Source organism: Chionomys nivalis, chromosome 3, assembly GCF_950005125.1.
Source record: "Chionomys nivalis chromosome 3, mChiNiv1.1, whole genome shotgun sequence".
Lineage (NCBI taxonomy): Eukaryota > Metazoa > Chordata > Mammalia > Rodentia > Cricetidae > Chionomys > Chionomys nivalis.
In genome coordinates, this window is record NC_080088.1 from 75,556,219 (window position 1) to 75,578,863 (window position 22,645).

At 54.8% G+C, this 22,645-nt stretch overlaps 2 protein-coding genes across 6 annotated transcripts; one reads left to right on the plus strand and one right to left on the minus strand.

Moving 5' to 3' along the window:
• The first annotated feature begins 4,091 nt into the window (after positions 1-4,091).
• Positions 4,092-18,779, plus strand: Zdhhc8 (zinc finger DHHC-type palmitoyltransferase 8). Of its 5 annotated transcripts, XR_009056837.1 has the most exons (12): positions 4,092-4,323; positions 10,886-11,007; positions 11,173-11,330; positions 11,413-11,585; positions 11,765-11,867; positions 12,179-12,270; positions 12,437-12,572; positions 12,869-12,989; positions 13,070-13,179; positions 14,343-15,340; positions 16,247-17,279; positions 17,853-17,898. XR_009056837.1 is itself a non-coding variant. In XM_057764562.1 (11 exons), the coding sequence occupies exons 1-11, from the start codon at positions 4,220-4,222 to the stop codon at positions 18,058-18,060; spliced, it is 2,325 nt and encodes a 774-aa protein (XP_057620545.1). In that variant the 5' UTR covers positions 4,092-4,219; the 3' UTR covers positions 18,061-18,778. The 5 variants fall into 5 exon arrangements, 4 of the variants coding, with proteins under 4 accessions (XP_057620545.1, XP_057620546.1, XP_057620547.1 ...); XM_057764562.1 differs by lacking the exon at positions 16,247-17,279 and having other exon boundaries at positions 17,853-18,778; XM_057764563.1 differs by lacking the exon at positions 17,853-17,898 and having other exon boundaries at positions 16,247-17,845.
• A 178-nt stretch (positions 18,780-18,957) lies between these two features.
• On the minus strand, positions 18,958-21,579 carry Ccdc188 (coiled-coil domain containing 188). Its single transcript, XM_057764566.1, has 9 exons — positions 21,049-21,579; positions 20,818-20,925; positions 20,623-20,730; positions 20,489-20,545; positions 20,349-20,408; positions 20,182-20,246; positions 19,996-20,053; positions 19,673-19,722; positions 18,958-19,589 (listed from the first exon to the last, which is right to left on the minus strand). Exons 1-9 carry the CDS (start codon positions 21,577-21,579, stop codon positions 19,403-19,405), a joined length of 1,224 nt encoding a protein of 407 aa, XP_057620549.1. The 3' UTR covers positions 18,958-19,402.
• Between the last annotated feature and the right edge of the window lie 1,066 nt (positions 21,580-22,645).

Genomic DNA, 22,645 nt, shown 5'->3' on the forward strand with positions numbered 1-22,645 from the left:
GTGGTATGTGTGGCTCTCAGATGTTTGAGCTGCTATGCCACGCTGGACTGGGTGGGACAAACAGGAAGTACCGTATATACCATAGTAATAATGCAACTTAAGTTTTAGACTGGGCAGGCAAGCAAGAAGTGCAGTATATACCATAGTATTGGCGCAGCTTAGGTTTTAAGAAGCACTTAGCATTTTAAAAAGTGCTCCTGGACAGTAAAGAAGTACAGATATGCAATAAAGACAAATTCAGATGAGTCATAGTGTTGGATAAAGGTACATAGGCTTGAAAGAGAAAAGAAAAAGTATAGAGAGTCATAAAATAAAGTTAATGCTTCAAAAAAAGGGTATAGTTTTTAAAGAGACAGTACAGATAGTCATAGATTAAAAGGAGTAAAGAAAAATACACCACGTAAAAATGGAAAATTCAGAGTCTGTATTATCTATACTGTCTTATCTTTGAATTTTTTTGACTGAATGAGCTAAGTACAGAGAGACATTTCATTGTATGGGCTGTTAAGCAAAACCAGCATGTATATTATAAAGGTATCGTGACTTCCAAATTTGGGTCTAAGGATATGTTGCTTTGGAAAAGAGGTTCTTTTCTTGTTTCCACAGAGGATGAGAACCTGTGGATTGCTTCCAGACTGGTGTGGTTTGATGGAACAAGACCCTCCCCCAAAAGTTGCCATAAACAGCCTCTAAAACTTACTACGGCCAACAATCAGCAGGAAGCAGTATGGAGAAAACTACACCCATATTCTCAAATATTGTCTATAAATGTTTGTTTACATTTAAAGGGGGATATGATATAGATATGAATAATTTGCATTGGTATGGATCTTGGTTTATTGATACAAATTTAAGGTCAATTTTGTTATATGTATATGTATTTCTGATCTTGATTAAGGTATTGTGTTTGGGTAGCTCATTTAAAAATGTAATGTATAATTAAGAAATATAAGTTAATAGATACTCATCTATAATAGTCAAGCTTGTAGTCAGATTTTCTAGATGTATAGAGATATATTTCAGTTAGATAGGGTTCTTCAAATCTTTCAGAGACCTTCAGAATATGGCATTTAAAATGTTTTAATAACTTAGGACTTTTCATGATAATGAGACACATCTGCTCCTGGCAGCACAAGCTACTTCAAGAGGAAGATGAACATTGAAGAGGCTCCTTATGGAGTTTGCTAGCTATTTGGGCAAGAAACTTCTGCCTGGACTGTTGAACTGGATATGCAGGACCCACAAAGAAATGACTGCTGAACTTGTCTAAAGGTGAGATGATCCTTCAGGGTTTCTGCTTCATGAAAGAGTCTGCCAGACATTCTGCAGGACACAGAAAAATGTGACAAACTGCCAGTATAGGTGGAACTGTCTTTGAAATTTCCTGCTTCATGAAAAAGTCTGCTGGATACTATGGGCCTATGGGCTGAAGATGAATGCCTCAATGGTACAGAAGAACTTTTGGTGACTGTCCAGGCAGCAAGATGTCTCTGTCAATTCTAAAATTTTGGAAGCTTCTTGCAATGCACTTCCTGTTTACTTATGTAATATTATATCCTTCTGGAGTCTTTGATGGAGTTGAAGAATTTATAGTTATAGTTTTCCTTAGTTATGATAAAAGATAAAGTAGATATAAATATTGTAACTGTAATTCTTGTTTGACACCTGTTTTGTTATATATAATTTTACTATGTTAAAGTTAAAACCTTCCTTTTATTTAAACAGAAAAGGGGAGGTGATGTGGGAATCCCCTTTGTGTGCTATGATTACCATTAATGAATAAAGAACCTGCTTTGGACCTATAGCAAGGTAGAACTTAGGTAGGCAGAGAAAGCTAGGCTGAATGCTAGGAAAAAGAAGGGCGGAGTCAGCAAGAAGCCATGGACCCTCTGCCAGAGTCAGACATGCCGAAACTTTGCCAGTAAGCCACTGCCATGTGGCGATACAGAGATTAATAGAAATGGGTTAAATTCGTATATAAGTGTTAGCCAATAAGATGCTAGAGCTAATGCGCCAAGCAGTGATTTAAATAATACAGTTTCTGTGTGATTATTTCAGGTCTAAGCAAGCCGGGCAGCCAGGAACCAACAAGCTGCCCTTCTCTAATATTTTGTTTGTTGTTATATAACTTGGCTAGCCTGGAACTTACTATGTAGACTAGGCTGGCCTCAAACTTGAGATTCATCTACCTCTGTCTTCCCAGTCCTGGGATTAAAGGCGTGGACCATCACACCCAGCTTGTTTGGTTTTTGAGATGGGTTTCACCATGTAGAGCTAAGGCTGGCCAGACGTGAACTCTGAAGCAATCTTCCTGCCTCAGTCTTCCAAGGGCTGCCATTACAAGAGTCGCCACACCCAGCTAACAGTACACAAATTTGAGTTACTTCTGGAATTTTCTATTCAATAATTTTTGACTCTGGATAGCTGAAAGCATGGGAAGGCAGAGCCCCATTTGTGCTGCCTTTACCTCCATCTCAGGTCCTCCTCCTTCCACTTTTGTTTCATTTCCTTTCCCCCTGCACCAGTTGTGTGTTTTATGGCTACTCTGGTAAAGGAGATCTGCCTGGACCTCACAGTGCCCACGTTTCCTGCCAGCCCTATTCAGGAAGAAAGGTGCCATCACCACACTGGGTTCTGGCCTCAGCAGCTGGGTCTGCCACACAGGACACCTCTGTCTGGGAATGTACATTAACCAAAAGGATCTCAATAGGCAAGCAGTCTCTTCCATGAGCAGTATTTGCTGTTTTTCTACATGGCTGTGGCAGTGGTACCCTACATACAACATCTGAGTAGAACCCCAACCCAGAGGAACTCTGCAGGGGTCGGGGCTGAGTGGGGGAGTCTCCTGAGAGAGGACCATGGAGGTCCTGAGCTTTCTGTGTTATGGGTTGCAGAAGGACAAGAGCAAAGTCCAGGCTATAGGTGGGGTGAATTTAACTGACTTGTGTGCCTAGTGCAGAGGACCAGAAGAATAGTACCTGAGAGCAGAAGAGAGGGAGGGTGTGCACTCTGCTTGCCAGTGTGCCCTGAGGCTCCTTAATTGTATTTTATCAATGCTGGAGGAATTCTTGATGACTCCGGTGTCTTCTGGCATCAAATAACCAACAGAAGTTTGAGAGAAACACATCACTGTTTATGCTGATGAAATGTTTCTACATTAAGGGATCCAGTTCTGAGCTGTGGGCCTCCAGGCCAATGAGCCCCAGGGCTATGGCAGGCAGGGGTAGGCTCTGGGACTCTGGGTTCTGGCTGTACAGAAGCAAATAGCAGCGGCTAAGGGAGGGGTGGGAGACAGAGGAGTGCTTTCATACTGGAGAATCACCAGCCAGCATCCTGCCCTGGCCCTAAATAGGATTCAGAGTAGACGCTGCTCCCTTGTGTTGGAGTGACCAGAGCAGGCAGTGGAGTTTGACCAGTTCCTACACAAAACACACTAAGGCTAATCTGCCAGGGGAAGCTAATGCAGACATCTAGCCTGCCTGCCACAACTGCAGCATCCTTGGAAGGTCGGTCCACCTTAAGCAGCAGCGCCCTGGTGCTGGCAGGTGGGATTTCCCGCGGGTGGGGAGCATGCGCACCCTCTGTTGAAGACCTGGACAGCGCAGGGCGCTTCCTTTAGGGCACCAGCCTTCTAAAGACATTTCTCCGTCTCCTATTTACACATGCCCTCAGTCAAGCTTGCGGCCTGAGTTAGGACGCAGAGGAACTCGGTGGCCCAACTGTAGGGTTTGGAGGGCTGCGAGTTGGGTAAGGTTTTTGATAACCACGATGCCCATACCTTGTCACAGCAATCTTCCCCAACTCCCTAGTGACTGCCAGGGGACCTTCAGCCTGCCCCGGGACTGTGCTTGGGGAGCACATAGGCCCAAGAGGGGTCTCGGGCTAGGGTCTGCAGCTACAAGCAAAAAAGCCGGACTTCCCACAGTCCTGCAAGTACATTAGGAGGCAGCGCGTGCGTGGAGCGGCGGGCTGGTCCACTAGAGGAGTCCGCGGCCGGCGCTCCGCCCTTGGCCCGCCCCCGCCGCGGCCACGCCGCTGAGTCCACCTTAAGGGGCGCGCTGACATCAGCGCGCCGCCGCCGCCCGTGGGGTGGGATTTCCTCCGCTGCCGCTGCCGCGGATCCTGCGCCGCCGTCCAGCCCGCGCGCCCGACCCCGGCCCGACCCGGCCGGTCCCGCCCGCCCGGCCCCGGGGAGGGATGCGGCGGCGCGGCGCCCAGGATGCCCCGCAGCCCCGGGACGCGCCTCAAACCCGCCAAGTACATCCCGGTGGCCACGGCCGCTGCGCTGTTGGTTGGCTCCAGCACCCTCTTCTTCGTATTCACGTGAGTCTGCGCCGGGTCCAGAGCCTGGGGGCAGCGCGGGGTGGGGGGAGCGAGTGGGTGCACGTGCCCCTCGGGGACGGCGGCGGGCTGGGCGGATCAGCAGGGGGGCGGCGAGGCCAAGGGGCTGCGTCCCGGGAGCGCGGACAGGTGAATGCCTGGCCCCACTGTGCGTTCTAGCAGGCCCTGGGTGTGGCTGCAGTCCTTCCTTTCCCGCGGTGCTTTGGAGGGGGACGCGTGTCACCCAGTGTCACTAGCCCTCCTCGCAGGCAGAATGGGAGCTGTGAGCCCCCTTGTCGCGGCCAGCATGCAAAGCCAAGTTATTCCTGCGATTCCCGCGTAGGTGTGGCCTGCTCCACAGTCGCGGCTGGCCACTCCCGGCCTGGCGAGGGCCTTTTGCCCTTTTTGAGTACAATACTGTTAGAGGTTTCAGTCCAGGCTGCACCCAGGCTCCGATACCTACACTTCTAGGCATGAGGAACGAAAAGATCTCGGAGGCCAGGCCACCAGTTGTGGGGAGGGAGCACTCTTGTTAGCCTGGCACCCGGTGGTTCCAGCCTCAATTTCTTGACACAGGATGGTTCACCGGTCATGGGGTCTTAGTGGTATTCTTGAAGATCCCTGACCATTCGTTTCTTTCTACAATTCCAAAGCCTTGACACAGTCCAGGTGACCAGGGGAATGGCCATTGTTTCCAGGTTGGACAGCCCCGATGTGAGCCTGGAGTGGACCCGAGCCACCCTTTCCACTTGAGCAGCATTTGTGGGAGTCTGAATTCTGTGCCTGCTGGGGGAGGAGAGTCCTTACCTGGAGGCTGAGGTTGGGTGGGTGCCACCGGCTGCAAAGAGCAAGTTTAAAAAAGGCCTGTGTGGACGGGCTTATTTCTGGCTCCAGAGAGTCTGTGTGTTCTTGTCACTCAGATGTCGGGGACTGTGGGACACGAAGGGGTGGTGGTAGGTGGGCTTGGGGAACTAGGGCTAGAGAAAACACATCTTGGAAAATTCAGTCTTTCAGAGGTCAGAGTGGGGTTCTGTCTCAGTGAGGTGTCTCAGGTACACGTCATTGTCTTGTAACAGAACTTTAGAATTAAGTCATGAAATGTGGGAATGAAAGTTAAAATCCTCTGCCCCCTGCTCTCTTCTCCTGTGGCTTCCGAGGGGCAGTCTTTGGTGGCTTCTGGGAACCTGACCCACCCCCAAGCTTTATTCTCTCTCTTTGCTCCCATTCTCCTGGGTGGTGCTTCTGCTGCTGTTCTTGAAGCTGGAGTTCTGGGCCCATACTTGTTGGTGCTCTTGAGGTGTGGGATTCTTTTTAGGGGACAGCACCTCAACCTGTGGGTAGCCCACCCTGACTTAGGCTGGCCTTGCAGTTGGGAAAATGTGGTATGACTTGGGCCCCATGCAGTCTGTGTACACCCTCATCTGCCCCTTGTGTGAGTCCTTGAGGTGTGGGCATGACTGGCTCTGCTGGGGGGCTCAAGGTGGCTCTCTTCTCAGAAAGGACTCTGCTAGGCAGCTGTGCTGATGTTGGCTATGCCAGGGTCCAGGCCGGTCTGGTAGCCATACTGGGTTAGGTATCTTTTTCAGAACAGGATTGGTATCCTCTCAGGGCCTTCCTCCTGCCCTGTTTCTGCCCAAGCCCACCGACACCCCAGACACCAAGAAAAGGGAGTAGTTCCCCAACCTACCCTTGGGGCCTGTACAGGGTCCTGGGACTTTTCCTGGAGGTGATTATCCTCCATGTCTCCTCTTTGTACAACTGAGTGTGAACTGCTCCTTTCAGGGCACAGTTTACTTACATGCCAAGGAGAAGTGGGTCAGCTAAGAAGGGGAGCCTGAGGACCGAAGTATCAGGGACACCCTTCCCAAACCAGCTCACCCAGAGGGTAGACCCAGCCACCATTCAGGCTCTTTGTAGAAGCTGCTAGGGGCAGACAGGGTGTGAGACGTGGCTTGGCCCTCTGGAGGTAGGATGCGAGAGTAAGGTGAATTCTGAGCCCCTTTCCCAGAAGGCCTGCTGGGGTGTGTCTCTCTCTGTGGTATAGTGCCAAGCTGGGTTTGGTGCTGGGGTGGGTCCAAAGGCTTCCTCCAGGCCAGGTTACCCCCAGATCCACTTTACAAAAGGACATGGATAATGCATGCCCGAGGGTGGAGATGGCTGTCAGGCGGCCAATCCTAGAGCTATTAGGCCATTTGGGCACCTGGGGAGGTAGAGCTGGTTCTCAGGTGGGCCTGAGCCCTCTGCATAGTTAGAAGCCTGGTCTGGGACAGCAGGCAGTCCAGCTCTGGGCCTCCAGCAGCCTTGGGAGATCTAGGTAATGAGTGGAGCATCATGGGAAGGAGGCCTAGGTGTGAAAACTCTGTGAACTCTTCTGCCAGGCTGTCCTGCTTGTGATGGGAGCTGCTGCTTTTCTGAGCCAGTTGCTCTGTGTGTCCAAATGTCTAGGGATTGGACAGGTGGGGGCAGCTGCCTCCTTCTCCAAGTCTGGGATGTCCATGGTGAGTGGCTGCTGCCATGGTTCCTGGATGCCCCACAGGCTAATGATGCTCGCAGATAGTGTAAGGAAGAACTTGATTAAAAGAAAATGTCTTGAGTAAAAATTTTCCATTCCACATTTAGCTTTGGCAGATATTCTGTCCCTGAAGTCACCCCCTTACTGGGCGGTGTCTCTGCTGGCTTAGGCGGGGCTCTGGACCTCCACCTGGGTGGGGCACTTAGTGATAGTTTGTGTTCTTGCCTGAATTACTGTTGCTCAGAGGCCGTCTCAGACTAGAGTTCTTGGAGCCCCAGGGCTCCCACAGAGACACAGACAGATAGACAGACAGACAGACAGAAACACACAGAGATATACACAGACAAGGACGTACTCTCACACAGATATCCTACACACACACACACAGAGACGTACTCACACACAGATATCCTACACACACATACACAGACACACAGACATACTCACATACACAGACAGACAGACAGACAGGCACATACTTACACACACACAGATACACACGGACAGAGATGTACTCACACACAGATATCCTACACACACATACACAGACACACAGACGTACTCACATACAGAAACCCTACATACAGAGACAGACAGACAGACAGGCATATACTTACACACACACAGATACACACGGACAGAGACGTACTCTCACAGAGATACCCTACACACACAGAGAGATACACAGATATCTCACACAGGCACACACACAGAGACATACCCACACACAGATACCCTACACATACACACACACATACACACACACACAGAGATACACAGACGTACTCACACATAGAAACCCTACATACAGAGACAGACAGACAGGCACATACTTACACACACACACACACACACACACACACACACACACACACACACCAGTCCCTAGCAAGGCTTGAGCCAGCCAGGAAAGGGGTGTTTAGGTAGAGCTGTCCTACTCACTGGAAGCCAGATGCCCTACCTGCAGACAGGGCCTCTTAGTCTCCCTGACTTTTTCTGACCTGTAAGTTTAGTACTCAAAGTGGTGCCTGCAGGGGTATGTAGGCTGTCTCCAGCTGGGACCTCTTGGAGCCAACCAGGGTGGACTGGCCTGGTGTGTCTGTTAGGCCCAGGCTGGAATAAGGGGAATTCCACAGGCAAGCACTGTAACTTTCTTGAGTAGAAGACTAAGCAAATATGTACCCAGTGCTTCTGCCTGCCACGTCCCTTGGGAAAGCTGGCATGTCCTCTTCTGTGTCTTTGTGTGTCCTCACACATCCTGTCAGCCTTCAGTCATTCCTGGAACTAGCTCTTGTAGACCAGGCTGGTCTCGAACTCACAGAGATCCGCCTGCCTCTGCCTCCCGAGTGCTGGGATTAAAGGCGTGCGCCACCACCGCCCGGCTGCCTTCAGTCATTCTTGTGTGTGCTCATGCTTACCCTGTCCCTGCGGGAGTGGGAAAGCCTAGAGAGTCCTGGGGTTGTGGGCAGCTGACCTAGGTTAGACAAGCCTGAGGGAAGAGGAGGGGAGTACCACGTGGGTATATTCACGTGGGCATGAGCAAGTGTGCAGGTATGTCTACATGATGTGTGTGCCCACAGTAAGCATCTGCATGCAAGTCTTCCTGCATGTAGCTGTGTCTGTAGCTGTCTGCTGTGCTTACATGTGGAATGGCTGTCTGTGCTTTCATGTATTTGTGAGCTGCAAATTCGTGCTTCTGTGTGCATACATAATCTCTGTGGATGTGCCTTGGAGCATGCTGTGTTCACATGTGCTCATGTCCATGTTTCTGCATGTGCTAGTATGTGTTGTGCTCCTGCTTACAGCCCCTGTCCCTGCTCGGCGCACAGGCTTTATAAGTCTGGACCCTATCTAGACCCTGGTGGGGAGGCCACTAGTCCTTTTTTCCTTAAGAGGGCCTACTAGACCAGAAGGCCTCCAGCAGGACCTAGAGAGGACAGACACTTGGTCCTGGACCTGGGTCAAGCTTTAGGGTCTTAGAAATGATGCAAGGATGGCAACTTAGTGACTTTCCAGCTCAAAGTGCAGCAGGCCTTCTGACACCTTCCAACACCCACTGGCCCTGCTGTATGTTTGTTCAGGTGGTGCTCATGCTGACCAGAGGCTACCCAGCACCTCCCCGCCAATCCCACTCCACCAATGCAGATTGCCATGCATGGCTCAAGGGTACCCCTTTGCTCCTCGGGCATCTCACTCGGGCAACTGTCTGGTCCATATGGCCTGCTAAAGATCTTGAGGCTCAAGGGGCAACACAGAATACAGGCTACCAGGCTGGTGGGGAACACTCTTCAGCCCTGGGAGCTAGGCCTTTCTACTTCATAGGGAGTATGAGGCTACCCCAGGTGAAAGCCAGGAGTCTGCCTGGCTCCAGTGCCTGTGGTCTTCAGTTTCTTGTTTACAAAGAGGGAGGCTTCATAGCTAGGAACACCAAGGGCTTTGTTCAGGACAAGGTCTTCTAAGGACTGAACCTGCGCCTGGCTTCCCCATGTACACCCCTGCCTGCTTCTTCCACACCTGTGTCTCCCTCCCCATTACAACTGCCCTGGGACCCCTCACCACTTCTGCAGGTGGCACTAGGGTTTAATGGTCTGAATTTTTACATTGTACGCATGTGGAACCAGCCTTTCCCATCGTACACCACAGGGAGCTGGTGTGTTCTGCCCAAGTCAAGCTGGAAAGGACCCCATCCAACAGGCTTGACTGCTTCTCTTGGGCATGTCTTCCCTACCTACTGAACCTTTTGTTGCTGGGCTGGCCATACTTTAGGGTGCCACTGTTGCTTTGCTGAACAGCATGAACTGGAGGTCACAGACATGTTTTCAGTGCCGTTCCTCTGTCAGGGACGGGGAATATAGAATGTGTCGTGTGAGGGGTGAACACTCCAGGCTGACAGGTTGGGTGTCATCTCCTGCTGGACCTTCATGGCTGTGGCCTGTGTTGTCATGCTGTATGTCCGTGCTGGCCAGGGAAGAGGATGGGGTGTCATGGCTGGTGGCCCTATAGAGGGTGCTGCCGTGGGAAGCAGGAGCTTTAAATAGCCTCTTGCTTCCCACTAAAAATAGTTCTGCTGCTATGGAGGTGGTTGCTGGGGCGGCGGGCCTGGCTCCTGGCCAAGGCAGGCGTGGGCGCACAGCGTGGACTGTGCACTCCGGTGCCGGGTAACTGCAGGGCCTGCAGACGGCCACCATCACTCTGTCTTGTGGTTAGGGCAGCCATGAGGGAATCCCCACTGGCCTGGCTCCACAGAGGACCAAACATGGGCAAGAAAGTAAAGCCCTGTGTGTACCCCACCACCTGTCTCAGCAGCCAGAGACACTGAAGAAAAATCCTGGGAGCCTGAGGCCAGAGGAGCTTCTTGAACCTGGCAGGGGGACTTCAGTAGCCACTGCGGGGTCAGGACTAGGGGCTCGAGACCTGGCATGTCACTGTGGAGGGGATTCTGTAAGGCCCCATCAGGGCCAAGGCAGGTCTGCTTGAGGGAGAAGGCGTGCACTTTTCCAGTGTTTGTAGGTCTCCTGTGCTGTCCAAAAGAAGGATGTTGCACTGGCTGAAGCAGGGTTGTGGCTCTCCATACCTCGGAAAGCGCCCCCGCTGAAGAGTCCATATAGACACAACCCTGCCATGGCCTAACCTAAGCTGCTGGGTAGCTCTGAGTTCCCAGTTCCTCCGTCTAGGTCTCTTAGGAGTATGGCAGCCTGGGCAAGTTGCAGCTGGGTTGGCTTAGCTTTGTGGCCATCCCAGTACCATGGCCCAAGACTGATGGTGCCATAGCCCTAGACTGATGGGCCTCTTCAAGGTATGTCCTCAGCTGTGAATTATGTCTTAGACATGGCCCTGGGGATTGCCAGGGTCAGAGCTAGCCCAAGCAGCCTACACTGGACATGATGGAGACAACCAAGGAGTAGCAGTGGGCCTAAGATCTGCTTGTATGACGGCCAGTGGCCTGCTGGTGGCCTGGTGGGCCCAGGTGCACACATGGGGCTGTGTCTTATAACCCTGGCCTTGCCTCCCTCCTGCCCCGAGACCCAGCTCTCTGCCCGTTGTCCATTGCAGATGCCCATGGTTGACAAGAGCTGTGTCTCCAGCTATCCCTGTCTACAATGGCATCCTCTTCCTCTTTGTCTTGGCCAACTTCAGCATGGCCACCTTCATGGATCCTGGAGTCTTCCCTCGAGGTAGGGCCCTGTATAGGGCAGCTCGTCTGCTTCTTTGCACTAGAGTGTAAGTGGCTGATTTGGGATTCCCACTAGGTGGGCTGGGCAGAGATTAGAGAGGTCCTCTCCTGCTAGGAAACTCACCTTCCTGTACTCTTGCCACCCTACTGGGCTCCTGATGTTCAGCGGACGAGGACGAGGACAAGGAGGATGACTTCCGGGCTCCACTGTACAAGAATGTGGACGTGCGGGGTATCCAGGTCCGCATGAAGTGGTGTGCAACATGCCACTTCTACCGCCCACCCCGCTGCTCACACTGCAGTGTCTGTGACAACTGTGTGGAGGTGACCACCCCTGCCCCGCCCCCCACTAGGCCCTGTGCCCAGTTCCTACCCTCCATGCGTTCTGACACACTGCCCCTGCCAGGACTTTGACCACCACTGCCCCTGGGTCAACAACTGCATTGGACGTCGCAACTACCGCTACTTCTTCCTGTTCCTGCTGTCACTCAGTGCACACATGGTGGGTGTGGTGGCCTTCGGCCTGGTCTACGTGCTCAACCACTCAGAGGGGCTGGGAGCTGCCCACACCACCATCACGTATCCTTGATCCTCACATGGTCCAGCCTAAGGCAGTGTGTTCTGGGGGTCAGTGGGTACCTGACTCTTCCGACAGAAGAGTCACTGTGCTTAGGCGAGAGGGGACCACGGAACTGTGTCACTGCAGTGGGGGTGGGGTCCCTGTGTTCTTGCCTCAGCTGTTGGCCTTAACGGGCCAGCATGGCTGTCATGTGTGTGGCTGGCCTTTTCTTCATCCCTGTCATCGGCCTCACTGGCTTCCACGTGGTACTGGTCACGCGGGGGCGCACCACCAATGAGCAGGTGCAAACCCTGTGGGCTGGGCCTCAGGAACCCTCACGTGAGGTTACTTAGGCAGCTGTGGGGGGAGGTACTTGGTGTGGGGCCACGGCTACCCATCCCTTGCACACTTGCCACCCGTGGACATTGTGGCCACCAATAACTCAAGGCTTGGAAATCCTTTACCCTCCTGCAAGGGCAGGCAAAGATAACCCGGGTATAGGGCACCGCTGGGCCCACCGTGCCCACACTGCCTCCCATGAAGACCCCTACCTTTGCCTGGCTCCCTGCCTGTTCTGGGTGGCCAGGCTGGCTGAGGGGTCCCATGTCCACAGGTGACTGGGAAGTTCCGCGGGGGTGTGAATCCCTTCACCCGAGGCTGCTATGGGAACGTGGAGCACGTGTTATGCAGTCCCCTGGCGCCCCGGTGAGGCCCGGCTGGGTAGCGGGACAAGGAGGCCTGTTCTGGGTGTAGGGTGGGCAGCCTCGGACCCTCAGCCTGGTTCCTTTCTGCTCTGGCCAGGTGGGGTTGGCCCTGCCCTTGTTTGTTCTGGCCTGTTTGTGTGGCCACTGACCTCTCTGCCCTGGCACAGGTATGTGGTGGAGTCCCCCAGGATGCCGCTCTCTGTGAGTCTAAAGCCACCCTTCCTGAGGCCTGAGCTCCTGGAGCGAGCTGTGCCCCTCAAGGTCAAACTTAGCGACAATGGGCTGAAGGCTGGCCGCAGCAAGGTGGGGGTCTGGACTGGAACAAAGCGGATGAGAGTGGGGCTGTGGGGTGTATGGGATTGGGACGGGAAGAGGTGAGGAACTAGGCAGGTGCCTAGAGCCATAGGATGATACTATTAAAAAAAAAATAACTGAACTGAACTTCAAGCCAGGTGTGGTGGTGCACGCCTTTAATCCCAGCACTTGGGAGGCAGAGGCAGGCGGATCTCTGTGAGTTCGAGACCAGCCTGGTCTATACAAAGAAACCATCTTGAAAAAAACAAAACACGCTTCACCCACCACTGCTCCCTCTTTGCTAGTCCAAGGGCAGTTTAGACCAGCTGGATGAGAAGCCTCTGGACCTTGGACCTCCACTGCCCCCCAAGATAGAAGCTGGCACCTTTGGAAGAGATCTGAAGACGCCAAGACCTGGCAGTGCTGGTGAGGTGGAGGGCAGCTGAGGAAAGGGACATGGACTGGCCCTTGTGTGACTCACCCATGACTCTGCTCCCTCTTCCCAGAGAGCGCTCTGTCAGTACAGAGGACTAGCCCCCCAACACCTGCCATGTATAAGTTCCGGCCAGCTTTCTCCTCTGGTCCCAAGACACCCTTTTGTGGACCTAGTGAGCAGGTAAGTCCAGGCTCTGCCGCTCTCTGGGAGGGACCTGCGCCTGGGAAAGAGCCTGGTTTGGTGGTGGTGTCCTGTCTTCTTTGCCTTACTTGTCACACAGTTGTCGTGGGCATGCTGGTGGGACTCCAGCCTATGGGCATGCTGAGCTGGGGTTCCTTAGAGGGGAGCAGATGAGATCACCCTGGGCTGGCCTTGCCCATAGACCAGGTGGGCAGCGTCGCCTCCTAGCAGTTAGGATGTCTGGAATTCCACCATTAGTCATTCTGTAAGACCCACGGGAAGCCCTCAGAAGAATTGAAGGTTTGTTTGAGAAAGCACATTTATTTTCCTAAGTACTTCTTTGTCTACCACTGTGGAACAGTCAGCAGCATGGAACAGCCTGTGGAATGACTAGAACCCTGAGTGTTCCCAAGGCTGCTGTCCCTTCTAGAGGTTGCCTGGGAGACTAGTTCATACATCTAGACCAGTTCTGCCCTGGGGACCTTCTTCCCTATCTGGTCCATTGGGTGAGAATGTGAGCCTCTGTGGGCAAGGGGCCATTCTGGGGGCAATGTGGTAGCCCTCTTGCCTAGCAGGAGGATTGTAGGTTGGGACAATGGACTTCGGACACCCTTCCTGGGTCACTGCCTTCCTGTGACTGATATGTACCCCACAAAGGAATCCATAAGACTGGCTGAGTACACCAGGACAGTTGTACTCTTACAAACTTTGGAATTTGAGGGGCTTGTGGCTCAATCCTAGTCACAGAGACTAAAGAAGCTGTAGCCACTCTAGGTTGGAGAGACCCAAGACCACAGACCTTGTGTCTGGAGAAAGCAGCTCTGTCTGGTCTTCCACACAGAGCCCCAACCTTGGTTGCCTTAGGAAGGGTCCATGTAGCTGATCTTACTGATTGTGGGCAGAGGCAAGCCCCACACCACCTCTCCTTGGGAGACAAACTCTAGGAACGTGGTGCTGAGTCTTCCGTTCCGACTTCCATCCATAGTAGGCACTGGAGGGATGGATGTGGGGCAGGAATGGGAACCTTTTGATCTGTAGATTGTATTAGTTGCCCTTGCTTCCATGGCTGCTGTATTGAACCACACCCTCAGAGTTCTTGATGCTGTAGGGTCAGGTAAGGGGTGAGGGGTGGGCAATGGTGAGAGTCCCCTGTCCTCCTACAGGTCCCAGGTCCTGACTCCCTTACTCTGGCAGATGACAGCACCCACAGTCTAGACTTTGTGTCCGAGCCCAGCCTGGATCTTCCAGACCACGGGCCTGGTGGTCTGCACCCTACCTATCCCCCTTCCCCACCCCTCAATAACACGGATGCCTTCTCAGGTGCCTTACGCTCCCTGAGTCTCAAGGCTGCCAGCCGGCGGGGTGGGGACCACATGACCCTACAGCCTTTGCGTTCTGAAGGTGGGCCCCCCACACCCCACCGTGGTCTCTTTGCTCCTCATGCACTGCCCAACCGAAATGGCAGCCTATCCTATGACAGCCTACTTAACCCTGGCTCACCCAGTGGCCATGCATGCCCCACACACTCCTCCGTTGGCATGGCCAGCTACCATTCACCCTACCTGCACCCTGGACCATCAGATCCACCAAGGCCCCCACCTCGCAGCTTCAGCCCTGTGCTGGGTCCCCGACCTAGGGAACCCTCTCCTGTGCGCTATGACAACCTGTCTCGGACCATCATGGCCTCTATCCAGGAGCGCAAGGACAGGGAAGAGCGCGAACGGCTGCTGCGCTCCCAGACTGACTCACTCTTTGGCGATTCTGGTGTCTATGACACACCCAGCTCCTACAGCCTGCAACAGGCCAGTGTGTTAACGGAAGGTCCCCGTGGCTCTGCGCTGCGCTATGGCTCCAGGGATGACCTCGTGGCTGGGCCTGGCTTTGGTGGTGCCCGCAATCCTGCCCTGCAGACGTCATTATCCTCACTGTCGAGCTCCATGAGTAGGGCACCGCGGACATCTTCTTCCTCCCTACAGGCTGACCAGGCCAACAACAATGCCCCAGGACCCCGGCCTGGCAGTGGTTCGCACAGGTCACCTGTCCGTCAGGGCCTGCCTTCCCCACCAGGCACTCCCAGATCGCCCTCTTATGCGGGCTCCAAGGCTGTCGCCTTCATCCACACGGACCTCCCGGACCGGCCACCCTCACTGGCTATGCAAAGGTGGGTACACAGAAGTGTAGATGGGTTTCTCCATGTAGGGCCCCTTATGGCATGGTTCTCCCAGCTCATTCTGGAGACCTATGGTTGTCTGCAGGAACAGTGCACGGTGGGTAGGCCTCACCTGCCTTCAATGCCCCTTATTACCCTGTTGTGGAAGGTCTGGCTCTGGGTACATATGCATGTGGGAACACACACATTTGCATGCTGAGCTAGCACAGACTTGGTCCAGGGCCCTCGCTAGAGCCAGCCATACATGGCTCTGTGGACTCCTACTCCCCAGGTACATTGTCCCTCCCTGGTCTTGCCGTTTGCTCATCATGCTAAGACTGAGGGATATTAATGAACCACAGCTGATATGTACTTGAGCATGCAGCCCCAGAACAGGGGTCCTCCATGCTTAAAAATGGGGAAGGACAGGTGGGACCCAGGCGCCTGAGCATTGGTTTGTTTTGGTCTCTCGTGAGACCTGAGAGGAGACCCTGTTTAGACTCTGTGGCTACAAAGGACCCATGGGGCATGCCCACCTAAGCAGGAGCCAGTTTGGTTTTCTCAGGAGTGGTGAGATGGGGAGACCAGAGTGCCCTCAGGGGAACAATAGTCAGCTCTGGCCAGGTGCTGCCCCTCATCTTCCTGAGAGACAGTGGAGAAGGAGCTGGGAGTCTGCTACCAGGCTTCCCAACTTCAAGCCCAGTGTTCAGAGTAGGGCCCAGAGACTCAGGCTCGCTGCTCTTTGACTGATTGAACTGGGAGAGAGGAAGGTACCCGTGAGGATGCCAGCAGTCCTGGCAATGTATGTCTGTCCTGTGATAGCACAGTCCTCTAAGGCAAGGACTGCCCAGGATCCAATCTGCATGTGTCCTATTGCCCACTGTCCTGTGCTCACTGTGTGTGCATGTTTTGATGCAGGGATCACCCTCAGCTGAAGACCCCCCCAAGTAAGCTTAACGGGCAGTCCCCGGGCATGGTCCGTCTGGGGCCTGCTGCCAGCCCTATGGGGCCCAACGCCAGCCCTGCCCGGCACACGCTGGTTAAGAAGGTGTCCGGCGTGGGTGGGACTACGTACGAGATCTCGGTGTAAGAACTGAGCACCACTCATCTACTGGGATTCCACGGGGACCAGGACCCCCACAGTAGCTCCCACCCCCGTCAACTTCTCTGCCCCAGGGCAAGGAGGCTACCCAAGCCTGGTGTGGATACATCAACAGGAAAGAAAGCCCTGCCTCCACAAGCTTGTACTCCAGCCTCTACCTGTCCATCCACCTACCTACTCACAGGGCAGATGGATCCAAGGCTGTGGGCTGTCATGGGGACCTGGACTGCCTCCTCAATCAGCCAGTCTCAGCCCTGCCCCCTATTGCCCTCATTCCCCAAGGCCAGTCCTCAGCAGTCCCATGGGCCCACTTCCTTTCTGGATGGGTTGCTGTAGCCCCGTGCTTCCAGCTGCTCCTAATCCATGGCCTTCCACTGACCTAGCTGGTAGCTTGTTGCTTGGCAAGGCCTATGCTTTGCAAGGAGTGTAACCCTGTCTTGCTCTGGGTTGTGATGACGGATGGACAGATGGACAGATAACCCAGCTGTAGCAGGGGTCCCAGCTCTGTGTCCCTGTCTTGCCTGGCTGGTGGGTTGATGTCCCTGTGTCTGTATGCCGTGCTGCGTCTGATGTGTTAGCGCTCGGCTGCCACTGTTCTTTCATCAAAGCCTTAACTTCTGCTTTATGCTCTTGTGGGAGGTGATGGGGGATAGTAGGCCAGAGCGGGGAGGGGCCGGGCACTGCCCCCGGGAATGGTGGGGCCTGGAGCCCACTCCCTCCCTCTCAGGCCTATCCTGCCAAACTGGAGCGTCCTCACCCCAAAGCATACGGAGTTCCCAGCACTGGCTTGGCCAGTGCCGCTGGAAAGCATATCAGGGGTCAGTTCTCCCCCTGGCGCCAGGGACCTGAGTAAGCACATGGCAGCGTCCGCTTGCATTGTCTGTTTTATGTTTTTATATTTACATCTATATATCTATAATTTTATTAAAAAAAGGAAAAATCATTTTGATCCTTTCCTTGGGCAAGGCTATGGCTGTGGGTGTAGGGGAGGGTGTCAGGAAAGGGGTTGGCCAGCAGGCACAGGATGACACATTTCTGATGATGTGCCAAGTCAGGCCTAGTTGGTAAATGGGTCTTTGGCTGGGAGAGCAAAGGTCTCTAACCCCCTATCTGTGTCATACTGGACAGCAGGGTATGCGGGCACTAGCTAGGATCACAGCTGCCTCATAGGACTCTACTGTACTTTCTAGAAATCACGCTTCCGTGATAGATGCCGAGGGACAATTGGGGAGGGCCAGAAAGCCACACTTTCCTGCGCTAGGCTTCAGAATGGGCCTGGAAAGGGCTGGGCTAGGTCCCCGGTATTTTGGGGAGGGATTTTCAGGGACGCCCGGGGAGGTGTCCCAGAGCCTAGGGCCCCATAGCTGTACCCCCAGCTGACCTCCACCTTTTTGCTTCTCTCTCACGGACATCGGCCCACAGGGGGCGAATTGGCACCTGTAGTCGTGGATGGGGGTGGCGTGGTCCGCCTAGGGGGACTCCTGGCCTGCACCTGTGCCACCTTGGCCATCCCGAGGATCACCCGCTGCGGGCCCCCTGGAGCGTGGCCGCTGGGGCGCCCCCTCGTGGGACCATTTGTCGGCTACATTCCGCTGCATCCAGCCTTTTCCCCAGCCTCTCAGGTCCCTAGCAGGACACCAGCAGGTGGCTCAAGGGCCATGGACAACCTGCTGGGAATGCAGAAGACCAGGCTGCTGTAGAGCTTAGGGTGGGGCTGGATGTGGCCCGGGATCCCTGTCTTCCCTGTCAACCAGCCACATCTTGGCTCATCATTCTACCAGGGCCCATGACCCTGTGTCCAGGTGACCTCAGGAAATCCCCCCACCTGCTGCAGGGGTCCAGTGCCCCACTGGGGGTGGTCCCAGAGCTACTGGGAACGAGCATGACGTTCACCCCAGCCTCCCTATCCCTTCTGAGCACTTTAAGCCACTTCCTCTGGGGAGCCCAGGCCTCTGTGGATTGGGCTGGGGTGGGGGTCTCAGGTCATTGCAGGTTACTGCACCCCTCCACTCCACCCCGAGCACATGAACAGATGCCTTAAAGTCCTGGAGCTGCCAGCCAGCCTGATGGACCACAGACCTGGTCCATCCGCCTCTGCCTCTTGCCTGCTCTGACCCCACCTGGGCCTCCTGTATTCAGGGTAATGCTCTGGAAACACCCCAGCCTGCAGGCCTGGATGCCCCTGGAAGGGCAGAACAGAATCCCTGCCAGTTCCCCCTTTCGCACAGGGTCCTGTCCTGGGGTCCACTCTGGGCAGCAGCTCTATCTCCCGATTGGGGACTCAGAATCTACTAAAGCTCTCTTCTGTTCTACAGGATTGCCTTCCCTCAACTACCCTAATAAAATTTTTTTGTGTGCTTACCTCCATGGCACTATCCAGCAATGTGAATCCCCTTACTTTAGCCTTGGAAAGTGCCAGGAGGCTGAACTCACAGGGACCCTGGGATGAGTTGCCGATAGCCCTGGCAGGGTAGACAAGATGGGGTGAGCAGATTCAGGGCTCTGACTGCTGAGGTCCTCGGGAGGGCCTGGTCCAGGAGGTGAGCCCCACAGATTCCTTGCCTAGCTGTAGCCTTTGGGGAAGACCATCCTGCCACACCCTCAAGCTCCAGGGGCCCTTTGTGGGGGAATACTTTGTGAGGGCAGATAGGACCCAGTACTGCGATTTGAGGCAGGGGCCCCAATGCCAAACCCCAACGGCCAGACAAGCAGAGTGCCTCAGAAAGTTCCCAAACCTTCCCCCCCCCAACTCCAGTTTCCATGGAAACAAGCTTACATGCAAAGTGTGTCATGACTGTATGTCCAGCTGCAGGCCCAGCCCTCAGGACACGCCCCTCCCCCGCCCGTCTCTGCAGCTCCTGGTAGGGACTGTGTGCAGCAGTGCAGTAGGCAGGAACCAGTAAAGCCACTGGGCCCCTGGGGCAGCGCCAGCCACCTGGCCTCCTCCTGGCTGGGGCATCTGGGCCTCTGGCCTAGAAAGGCAGGAAGTCGTCCACCTCGAGGCGTAAGAAGGGGCCCAGTAGGGCCCTGAGCTTCCAGACAGCGGCTCGGCTCAGCAGGGGTGGCACCAACCCCTCGAAAGGTGCGGGGTCCACCACGTACACGTAGGCCGCTGTGCAGGCCAGCAGGGCACCCAGCAGCAGCCTCAAGGCCAACAGCCTGCAGGCGGTGGCAATTAAGGGGTAGGGAATGCCCATGGGGATGATCCTGGGGAACTGGGCTCTGCCCAGAAAGTGACCTACCAGAGCTGGCCCTTTAGGCCCTCGGAACATCCCAGCTGTGGCCTGCCTTTCTGTCGGGGAGGGGGCTGGGTCAGAGCCTGTCCTCGGTACTTTGGGGGCCTTGGGGGAAGGGCAGGTCCCTAGCCCTGAGGTGCCCACAATATATGTGAATTCCATCGTGGGTCAACCAGCTGTGCCCCTCTCCCCCTCCCTTTCCAAGAATAGCCTCTTGGAACCACTGGGTTCTAGCCCTGAGAGCTGGCCCCTGAAGTCCAAATCTCCAAATCTCCCTAGCAGTACTCTGGTGGGACTCTGGAATCAGAAGGGACGGGGTGGGGACTTACCTCCGTGCATGCCATCTGCTGCTGCTTCCTAGCCTGAGTGCGGCAATGGGCCCTCTCCCTGGGAGAATCACACCGTGAGGACCATGTGACCCTCGCCCCCAGCTGGCACCACCTCTTCTGTGGGACTGGAGATCAGAGAAGGGTCCACCCCATCCCGATCTGGTTCAGCCCGGGTCCCTGCATCACCCCAGAATCTCCAGCTGAATGTCTTCCATCTGATCTAGCACACCCCGGATGTCCTTCTTGAGGTTCTAGGAAACAGAGGAAGTGAAGCTGGTCCCCTGTCCCTCCATTGTGCCATACCCACTGTCTCTCATGGCCGTCATCCCTACCATGGCCCTTTGATGACCTACCAGGAGCCCAGTGGCCTGGTTGTTGAGAGCCATGTGTACCTCGGCCACACCGTCCCACACCTGGGGGTAGGGAATGAGGAGCCTGCATCACACTCAAGGACACAGCAGGGGCTCCCTCCCACCACCAGTCGAGCAGGTACCTCAGTGATGGCCATCTTCTTTCTCTCAAAGGACAGCCGGATCTGTTGCAGCTCACTCTGGGTGAGGAGGAGCAGTGTGGGCCCAGGAACCTGCTCCCTGCTCCCCAGGCCAAGCCCCTCTCCCCAGGGCCCACCTGGGACTGCCGCACAAAGGACTCTTCCCCCTGACAGAGCTCTTGCTGCGGCAACAGCTGCACAGGTGCCCTGTCTTCCAGGGGCCAGGTGCTGGCTGGCTCAGGGGACTGTGGGAAAGCCCCCGGGGCATGCCCAAGGCTGTGGACAGTTCGAGGTGCTGCTGCATGGGTCCGGGGCTGTGCTCTCCCGCTTACCCAGGCCAGGGCTGTACAGCTTGAGTGCTCAGCACACAGAGGCAGGAACTGCTGCCCTGGTCCCAGGAGGGCCCCCAGCTGCTCCCGAAGGTCCTGGTTCTGCCTTTTCTGGGGTCAAGGGACATAAAGAGAGGATCACCTGTCCTGGTTGCTTCTCAGGCAGGAAGCCGAAGCAGGTGAGCTTGGGCAGGAGCTCTGAGGAGTGCCCGTCAGCCCATGAGATGCACTCACCAGGCTGTCGTTCTCCCGCTCCAGCTGTAGAAAGGATTGCTCAGCAGACTCCAGCGTCCCACCCTGGAGCTGCGTGGGAGCTGTCCTAGGTGAGGCTGTGGCCCCTCCTCCGGGAGGCAGGGTTGGACATGGGCAGGGCCTGGGTCCCAAGATGGGGGATCCTGTCTGCCTAGGCAGCCCCTTTTCATGCTCTGGATGCAGGGGCCAGCCCCACTCTACCTCAGCCTCCACTTCTCGTCTGGCTGCTGCTGCCTCTTGAGCTCTCTGCCGTGACATCTCTCCTTCTTCACTTGACAGAAATATCTCAGGTGCCTCTCCTCCCACTCTGGGTCCCCCACCCCCTGTCCCCGGAGCAGGGAAAGGCCTGGAAGACTCTAGTGACTGAGTGGACTGAAGCCGGGGCAGACAGGACCACCTCACAAATCCCTGGCAGGGCTGATCTAGGCATCCTCCATGACTCTTTGAAACTGGGGCTGGGGGACACTGGGGATGAGAGTTTCCACAGGGCCCCAGGGGTTTTGGCCCCTCCATTCCTCCCTGTGACCCCTTCCTGACCCCAGGTCCAGGCTCTTGCCTGGCTGACCTGCCACTCTCTTTGAGGGCACTTTAGATGTCACCCTGGCTCACAAATCTACCCAGAATGACAGTCACAAAGGCCTGGGTACAGCCAGGGAGGTCACAATGGGCGGGCTCTAGGGCTGGGGCAGAGGTGAGGCTAGTGGGCCGGCTAGTGGGTCACTCCTGCTCCAGCCCCGTTCTCACTGTCCCTGAAGCCTCTGCAACTGTGTCTCTACTCTGTGTGTGGAGGTATGTTCATGGTGCCCATCCATTCTCGGAAGGCTGTGCCCTGGAAGAAATCAAGTGTGACAAAAATGGCAGTTGTCCCCACCCCAAGTTCAAGCCCCTCCGCTGTGTGTTCCTGTCAGGATCTAGCTGACTAAAGGTGGGTGGGTTACACCATCAAGGCCCCACCCCTTTGGTTATGCCTTCAGGTCCAGTCAGGTTGCCAATGACCTGCTCCTGAACCCAGGTTAGCCTGGCTTTACCATAACTATGCTCATGTCTGTTTAAGAGTGGGAAGAGCCAACATGACACCACAAGGGTCTAGAGGCGTCTTACCCTGCCCAAGGTTGGGTTGGAAAGCCAGTCTGAGGATGCTCTCTGCTTCTACTCTGTGAGCTTGCACACAGCCCTGAGCCTTGAGGGCCCGCTCCCACCCCAGAGGCCCTGACATCCCGTGCTGACAGATGTCTTGCTGCTCGTAGTTCTGGGTGCTTGCTTGGTAGCTAAGTTGCATGTTTTGTTTATTGACAGTGCTGGGGATACAATCGAGGGTCTTGTACACACAAGGTAAACATTCCATTCCTGAGCTTCTCTCCAGCCTAGCTGGTTTTTTGTTTTGTTTCATTTTTTGTTTTTTCTGAAACAAGGTCTCTGTGTAGCTTTGGAGCCTATCTTGGAACTTGCACTGTAGACCAGGCTGGCCTCGAACTCACAGAGATCCACTTACCTCTAGCTTCCAAGTCCTCCCGAGTGCTGGGATTAAAGGTGTGCACTTAAAAAAAAAAAGTGTGCACTATCACTGCTCAACCTTATT